Genomic DNA, 8,817 nt, shown 5'->3' with positions numbered 1-8,817 from the left:
ACAGATGATGGTAGAGCAAATGAAATGAATTTAAAAGACAACCTGACAATGGCTTCGTTTGAGCACCATTCACAGAGAAAGTGTTTTAGGCACAACAGTGCCCCTCCTTGATGACAGGTAAGCCGTTATTAGCTATTAGTGGCACCAGTTTCTGGCTTCTGATGGATTTTTTCCTTTTAACCTCAACTTCCCACGAGTCTCTCAGAACTGAAGAAGCTACTCAGATGAATCGGCAAAATGTCTACAAGAACATCTACAAGTCCAGTAGCCTTTATAAACGCCTTTTGGAAATGACAAATTCACCACAAAGGTGGGCACCACTGTTATAATAATATGTTACATCAAATGGTACTGACAAATGTAAGCAGGCATTTTGTGTCCTGAGATAAGTTTGCTTGGGAGTTGTTAAAATATTTCATTAAAAGAAAAAAAAGAAAGAAAAATCAAGTTCAATCAAAAAGACAAGTTATCTCAGTATTTTTATTGATAAAATATAACGTGCAGTCGCAGGGTAAATACATTCAACAAGCCATAAAACATAATTCAGCACCCAAAGTGCAATGCATCCATTAAATAAGAAAAAAAGAGACCCATGTAGCTGAATGTTATCTGGTTAAATGACTGAAAAATGGCTTAAAATTAAATGATATGAATTCAAAAAAAAATATGTGGTGTGGAAAAAAATAATAAAATTGCCAGCTGAAGACAATAAAACTCCTACATGCTAGAAAGAGAATGACTTAAAAAGTAAACACAATTACATGACAAAGACAGTTGGGCTATATAGTCATCTATAAGCTGTAGAAAAATGCATATCCCATGTACACTTTAATTCACATTTACTGATAATTTTCTAAAATATACAAATCCAGTGACTGATGTGTTGCATAGAGAATATTACAGGTCAAATGTCAAAGATTTAGCCCTGTTTTGCGAAAAAAACAACTTTAGGGAAGAAAGACTGGCAATCAGTGACCCGTTCTGGTCAAATAAGGCACAGAGCAATATCTGTAACTCATTAACTACGTTAAATGTTCCCTTGCAGCAAGCAGGACTTTGGCCCATGCAGCTGCTACATCGGTCTACGGTTCCTGCGCCAAATCCAGAATAAAATGTGCAACTTTTATGTACAGACAAGCTCAGAGAGAAGCCGGACAGGATACGAGTCCTACAGTATATTGTGGACACTTCTAAATATGATCACACATAAGTACTTCTTTGCTAACAGTAGATAACTCTTAGTAGCAGGGTGAAATATACAGATAGATGTTAGTTCACAGTGTGAGCCTGCAGGGCCTGGACGATGTTCAAGCCTGGGCCGGGGGGCAACGTCCAGCCGTCCTGCCCCTGGTGGGTCTGCAGCAGGCAGTACAGCTGCTTTAGGTGGGTCACTATGTTGTCTTTGATGTCTGGGATTGAAATCTGCAGACGGACGCTGCCGCTGTCAAACGACCGTGTGTTGTCACCAGAAAACATCTCACTTATCATCCGGGCCACCACTGGAATAACCTGCGGGATGAAGGAGGGTCAAAGTCACTGCAGGCAACTAAAACATAAAAATTATTTTATGGCTTTTAGATTATCCACAATGCTGAGGTTTAATTTGTAGCAAAGTCATAAACTGTACCGTAAAAAGCTACACAGCAGCCTAATGCATAAGTAGAGAGTTCAGCTAGCTAAGAAGTCTGAGTCAATTAGAAAATTAACTTCACTTAATGGATTAACCCATTTAATCCCACTGGCAACAATAGTTGCCACACTTCTTTTTTTTTTTTTTTAAGTTTGACTTTGAGTAGCTAATTAAAGTTTTAAAATGAAAGAATAGGGTGTCTCCTATAACTTATATCAATATCATGTAGCTAGTGTGAATGGTCACATCACTAGGCCTCTTTACTTACCTCCGGAAGGAAATGTCCACCTCAAACTTTTACAAGAGGGAGTAGGTAAAATACCTTAATGTAATGGTATAACTAAAATATTTTCAACAAGCATACTTAAAAGGGTCTACTACTGATATATGATGTGAACTATATGTCTTTGTGCATGTTTTTGGTAAATATAAGCAACATGTGTTGCCGCTTGCGTAACACAGTCATGCCAAGTGTTATGATAAGTTTTATGATAGGATAGGTTTTAAGTGTTTATTCTGTATTAGTTGTTTTTTTTTCTACACAACCCCAAACCCCCAAGGGACGTACAATATCACTTGATACTAGTGATTCCCCCACAGTAGACTACCAAGCTGAATAGGAAGATGCCCAGATGTTGACATCTCACAGTGCAATGAAGGGAAATGTGCAAATGAAAATGAAACCCTGAAATGCAATAAAAAAAAAAAAAAAAAAAACAATAAACGCAACAATTGTTGCCAAGTATATAACCTACTTTTTCACTAACATAACCAACATGAACTTTAAAAAAATCATACATTTTATGTACTAGGGAGGTCTAAGGTATGAAGGATTATACAGGTTAAATGCCCATTGAGGGTCACAAAAACATTTTATAAAAGAGGTCAACAGTTCCTCACCTGAACCATGATAAGTTTCCTCTCTCTGGGTCTGCCATCAGGCCACTCCTCTCCGAAGCACAGGCTGATTTCAAACTGAGGGGGGCTTGGCGTCTGGCCACGCTGGTGGGCTATCACACCTGCACATCACCCAAAAGAAAGTGATTCAAATCATTTCCTTGATAAAAAAATAATCTCTAATCTAAGTCAATTTTATGACCATTACTCACCGCTGAGAAAAGACTCCAGACAGAAGAGTTTGATCTTCCTCTGTCTCTCTATGAGGTTCGGTGCAGCTGGGTTCGGAGCGCAGGGGCCGGACCAGTACACCTTACACTGGCAGAGACGGACCGCATAGATGTCGTGCCCGCTGACCTCCAGGATTAGGCCTCTGTCCATCACGTCCAGCAGGCGGCTAGTGAAGACCCTCTGCTTGTCGTTGGCAATGTGCTCCGTGGTTGGAAAGCGCAGCTGTTCCAGGTTCACGGGGCCGAACAGCTCTTCCTGGTTGACCATGGGCCCCAGGTCTCCGTAGAACAGCCGGCAGCCCTGGGGGTTGCTGACGGTTACTGTGGGACCCATCTCCTTCCCTCTGTACAGGAACTGCACCTCCAGGTCTGTCACTGCGTCAGAGGTGAAGGTAGGCAAATTAGAGGCGTGCCTGAAGAAAGGCTTCGGTTTAAAGGGACAGAGCATCCGAAAGCACAAAGTTACAGTAAATATGCAAGTGTCTTCACCGTACTGGTTTAATTTAACTAAGAGCATGTCTGTGCACTGTGCATTCTTTCAATAGCGACATTTCAATTTCTGATGGTTATTTTCACAATTAACACATTTATTGTCCATAAATATAAAAACTAGAAGAACTGAACAGGTTTGAAAGAACAGAAAATTTAATTCTTAGATGTTTGTTTCTCCTTCTCCAACACCCAACATGTTGAGTATGTGATATTTAAAATGAAGAGTAGCAGTAAATGTTTGGCATTTTTGCTTGAAAAGTTGCTTAAGGAATAATTAGTTCACACAAAAGTTGCTTTTGGTCACTTATATAATGGATTATTTGACTGATACTAATAGTTATACTGCCTATCTCATCATGATAATTTAAAGAAAAAATTGGTGGATTACTCCCCAAACAATCTAAATGCACTGACTGGGGAACAGGAATACATGAGCTGTTGCTTTAATTCTGTCCGTTTTTGGTCAGTTTCAGGATTTTTTAAACGAACAAACTGCTCACTTGGGAGGGAACTGATCCACATTTCTGGAGAGGCAAACAGGGCGTCCGACAGAGGCGGGGGCTGCATCGAGGGATCGGGTAGAGAAGCTGGGGTCATGTCGGCCAGAGGTGTGGGCTGCATCTCCATATCTACCGGCTCTTCTTTAGGCCAAACTTTAACAGGCTCCTCTTTGAGCCAGCCTTCGTTTGAAGGGGGACAACTGGAAGGCTGCATGGGTGACCCTGAACTCATCGGAGACCACATAATGAGAGGAGGGGGGCTGGTGCCTAAATGAGGGAAGAATTTACTCATTATTAAAAGCAATCACGCTGTGTGGCTTTGATCCTTGGTGGATTGCCACAAAAATAGAAATAGTTTAGAAAAAGTCCTTCACCGTTGGAAGGGTACTGAGGCAGAGACTCCGGGGTGTCTGGAATATCATCGTCGTCGTCATGGGGAGTCCAAGAACCAGGGTCTGAAGGAGCTGTGGGGTTGGAGGCAGCATTACAAGATGGCAAACATTGCGAAGTGAAGTAAAGATGTGCCGAGTCTGAAGAACGTCAGCCATGTAAAAACAGCTCTGACTTACTCTGGTTGCTGAGGGGCTGCGGGATGTCGCAGACCACGTAAATCTTCAACGGATTCAAGGGAACCTCTTTGGTGCCATCGTAGATGAGCTTGAACTCTCTGCTTTTGTTCAGGGCGCATCGGAGCTGGGCTTTCCACTTCGCAGGATCAGGTTCGTCAACTCCCTCCTGGAACTTCCCAGTCTCCACAGCCCATGCCTGGAGGAGCGCATAGAGCAGAAGTATCAATATCACCGTGCTATATAGACGGATGCACACATTTGTCTTGTTTTTTTACCAAATGATGATTTAGATTAGAAGTTTTGAAAAAATAACCAAAGAAGACAATGTTTTGGAAGAATTGCGAAAAGCAGGAGCTAAAAGCAGACAGTTTCATTTGACATGACTTTTTAGATCCATCTAATTTTGGAGGTATATGGAAAGGTGAAGACAAAATATCTGCACACAATGTCACACAAAAAAATAAACACTATATTGAGCATCAAGTCTAATAACACAATACAAGGCCCGTGTTTACTCTGAACTGAGGATCCCATGAATTTTCCTGATGATAGAAACCAAATGGAGGCGTGTAACAAAATCAACACATATACATAAATATAAATATAGACTCTGTTTCTGCATGAATATTTGTTTGAACCAGAATGGTTAACTTGTACCAATATAAAATAAACTTTGTGACAGTCCCATTCAAACTGTTTGCATTTCCAGGTTCTGTCTCAGGACCAGCAGACAATCCAACAAACGTTCACCCAAAGAGCCTTTTACCTTAAATATGGTGTCCTCGTCCTCGTGTTGGGGTGTGTGTCGTGTGGCGTGTTTCCATGGGATCTGGAAGCGCATGGCCTCACGGTCGAGCCACACCAGACCCGGGTATCGGCCGCTGTCCACCTGAGCGACCAGCCAGGGCTTCAGGCGCACGCGTCGAGGGGTGACCGACATGGTGACTGAACCAGAAAACACGAACCAGTCGGTCAAATATGAACTTTGAATAATGTGAATGTGAATAATGTCCCAAACGACGATGGATAATTGGCTCACTCGGCTGCCAACAAGACTGCAACACTACGCAATCCTGCGCGTCCGGATTTTCAAAAAAAAAAAAAAGTTGCACGGGTTCACTCTGACAGCTGTGACTATTTTCCACACTGGGGTTTATATGACATGTTTAACATTATTTATATATGAGAACGAGAATAACAATAATCCAAAACAAACACAAAAAACACAAGCAGATTAAGCAAAACGCGACAATAGATAAAGGCAGAAATACCTGTGGCAGAGCCAAAGCAGGAAGTCGGGTTTTTTTCCCCCTGGTCGGCCTGTGTTCACTAGCAGCTGGGAATCAAAACCGCCCTTTTCCTCCAAAACTCCTCACAAATCCACCCTGAACGGAGCCACCCGACGATCGGCGCGACGGAGCCGACAGACGATAACAAGAGGAAAAGTGTTTTATCTCGATCGGACCGCGAAGAGCTGGTGTTTTTTTCCCTCACTCGGTCCGGTCCTTCCCCCTCTCCTCACCGAAACTCAGGTACGGCCGTGACGTCATGCCGGTGACACACCTTTTTTTTTTCTTCAGAGCAGCTGGTGTGATCGTTTTTCACCAAGCATGTGGACAGGTAGCTGTTTTCCCACCAGACTCACAACACTGAACAGATTGAGTTTTAAACCGCGTATTTAGTTCAAATTAAAATAATCAGAAATTAGTGTTAATCGGGAATGTAGACTATTTGTTTTTCTCTTTTATTTTTTTAATGCATACTGACAATTATCGATCTAATAATCTAATCTAACATACCTTACATATCTTGAGAAGGATGTCATGTGCGTTTTGTCCCATCAGAATAACTAAAAAGGTATAACTCGCTTGTATTTATGATACATTTTCATTTTTTCATCTTGTTTCTTGTCGTACTTACTTCTAACTTACTCATTTATTCAAGCCCTCAAATTTCACAAGTCGTATGCTTTGAACCGCTATTTTTAGCTCCCATTTGTCTGTTGGTGGAGTGGGAGTGTTCCGAAAAAAGAAAAAGAACAATACACATACGCAAAGTGGTACACTGTTGGCACAAGTCAGATGGCCGTTTGGTGATGATCCCGTCACTAACGGGAGACACAACAACAAACCACTCCCTGAAACCACTCAGTGCTTTGGAGAACGTGTGTCCTGTTCGCACCCGTGTCTTTATTTTTTTCCTGGTTTCAGATTAATATGAATAATGAACCTGTTGCCCCCGCTGTGATGCTAATCTTGTTTTGTGTCCTGGGGTGACATAGAAGGCTGGAAGGCGTGTGCTCGTTAATTTGGATCAATTTGAGCTTCTTTAATGTAAACCGCCTGCAGCATCACAGATGTAGGTGATTTTACAGACACATGCAATGGCTGACACCCTGAGGCACTTAAGAAGCACGCAAACAAAATTAAACAAAACGGCTCAAGTCGTGTACTTAAGTTAAATTTTAACCTTCTTTACTTGTATATTTTAAGTTTTCTACTTTGTTTCAAAGTGAAAATGTATATATTTTACTGCTATACATTTTCAAAACTTTGAATGCAGCTGAATTAAATGCTTTATATTACTGCAGAAATAATAACAGAAACATTGGAAAACTCCATTACGCCCCGTTTGATATGGAATTCATCTTTTTGTTGTTTGATGTGTAGGTGTATATGTAAATAGTGTGAGGACTTGTTCCATCACCTCAGTTAGGTTTATGTTAACTGACTTTTTGGGAAATAACTTTGTCTTAAGGCCACTAAGTTCAAGATCTCAAACTCTCTTCAGATGAACAGTAACGTGTTGAACCCCATGAGCCAAAATGGTTGGACATGATTGTGCCAGAAAGTCATCACATATTCTCCCATCGAGGACTTCACGTGCCTTGTGGGGTCATTGTTTGTTAGGAAAATTTGAGTTTTTAACTCTAATTTTACTTTCAAGATGTTCTAACTATTTGAGTAATAAATTAAAAAAAAAAAAAAAAAAACTCAATGAAATCTTGGCGCTGTCTTACTACACAACAAATGCTGTGGAGTTGAAATTCTGGTGTTGGCGAACTTTTAGCAAGAGTAGAGTTAATTTTACTCTTATTTTGTAGAGTTAAATTTGTTATATATAACTCTCTGAGGACAAATAGTTGGTGTCAAAATATGTTTGTTGAAGTGTCAGTTCAACACATTAACTCTCTTCATTTCTACTACGAGCTCTGAACCTGAATATAACACCTCAGGTGTTCATTTATTAGCCCCGCCCCTTTATTATACCTCTACCTGGACAGTCATCCTGAGAACTACCGACTGACTTTTACTGATGGAAAGCTTTGTCTGGTGAGTAAAAGTGATTAGTTTTGTCTATAATGTCATTTTTGATGTTATATTTACTGTTCTCATATGACCCGTACCACGTTGTATAGAAACACCAAACACCAGACTGACTTTTGCCAACGTTTCTTCAGTCATGCTAAAGTCAGTCAATGTTGATTCATGGACAATTACACAGTTAACATAAGTCGACTATTACAGCTGTTCAGATCCATTATTTGGGAGCTTTCTGTCTTCTTCATAAAAATATTGGTAAAGTTGATAGAGACTAACCAGACAGTAATGGTGGTAAAGTTAGCTGGGTACAACTTTACTGAGCTGCTGCAGGCTGCTGTGACCTGGTACCTCTGTTCATCGCCTGCTGTAGGAGCTACTGGACTCATTCTCTTATTTTACCTGATGTTTGGGAACAAAGTATGTGGAAAATTTGATGTAAAGTGGCAAACAGTTATATGATTTAAATGTTTTTTGTATTTGTTGCTGTGGTGCATTTTAAAATAAACGTTTTAAGTTTAACATGGCCTCGTTATTTTATCATAATCTATTTTACATGTAATATGTAACCGAAAAATATTTATAGTTGAAGTAGTTAACGATATCTAACACTATATATTAGAGTTGAGAGAAACTAATGCTGGTTAGTGATGAGAAGTGTTAAATTTTAACTAGAAGAAGAATGGCCATGTATGTTGTTTACACTAAAAAATATCAGTTTCGGACCCTCCTTTATGAAGTGGATTGAGCTTATCTATTCACATCCAGCTGCCTCTGTCATAAGCAACCAAAATATATCATCCCTTTTTGCAATCAGTCGTGGCACCCATCAGGGATGCCTCCTTTCCCCTTTCCTGTTTTCAATTATTATAGAACCGTTAGGAGTTAGTATTAGACAAAGTCGTCTAATATCTCCTGTCAACATTCATGGACAAGAACATCCTATTTTGTTGTACGCGGATGACATTCTCTTATTCATCTCTCATCCTCAAGCCTCCATACCTCATCTTTTGACTTTAAAAACTTTGGCGGATTCTCTGGATTTTCTGTTAACTGGGATAAGAGTGAGTTAATGCCAATCTCTAACGAAGTTAATATGACATATATAGAGTCTATCCTTTTAAAAAAGGATTCAAAGACTTCTAATTTGTTGGTATAACTGTCACAAAAACCGTTTTA

At 40.2% G+C, this 8,817-nt stretch overlaps 1 protein-coding gene across 1 annotated transcript; it reads right to left on the bottom strand.

The window, feature by feature from the left end:
- Nucleotides 1–460: 460 nt before the first annotated feature.
- Nucleotides 461–5,866, bottom strand: irf6 (interferon regulatory factor 6). Its single transcript, XM_047584036.1, has 8 exons — nucleotides 5,590–5,866; nucleotides 5,085–5,263; nucleotides 4,319–4,514; nucleotides 4,124–4,213; nucleotides 3,750–4,016; nucleotides 2,740–3,132; nucleotides 2,531–2,649; nucleotides 461–1,509 (listed from the first exon to the last, which is right to left on the bottom strand). Exons 2-8 carry the CDS (start codon nucleotides 5,256–5,258, stop codon nucleotides 1,270–1,272), a joined length of 1,479 nt encoding a protein of 492 aa, XP_047439992.1. The 5' UTR covers nucleotides 5,259–5,263; nucleotides 5,590–5,866; the 3' UTR covers nucleotides 461–1,269.
- Nucleotides 5,867–8,817: the final 2,951 nt, after the last annotated feature.

This window comes from Mugil cephalus, chromosome 4 (assembly GCF_022458985.1).
Source record: "Mugil cephalus isolate CIBA_MC_2020 chromosome 4, CIBA_Mcephalus_1.1, whole genome shotgun sequence".
Taxonomy (NCBI): domain Eukaryota; kingdom Metazoa; phylum Chordata; class Actinopteri; order Mugiliformes; family Mugilidae; genus Mugil; species Mugil cephalus.
Note: the sequence above shows the minus strand (reverse complement) of the source record. Positions and strands in the feature narration are given on the sequence as shown.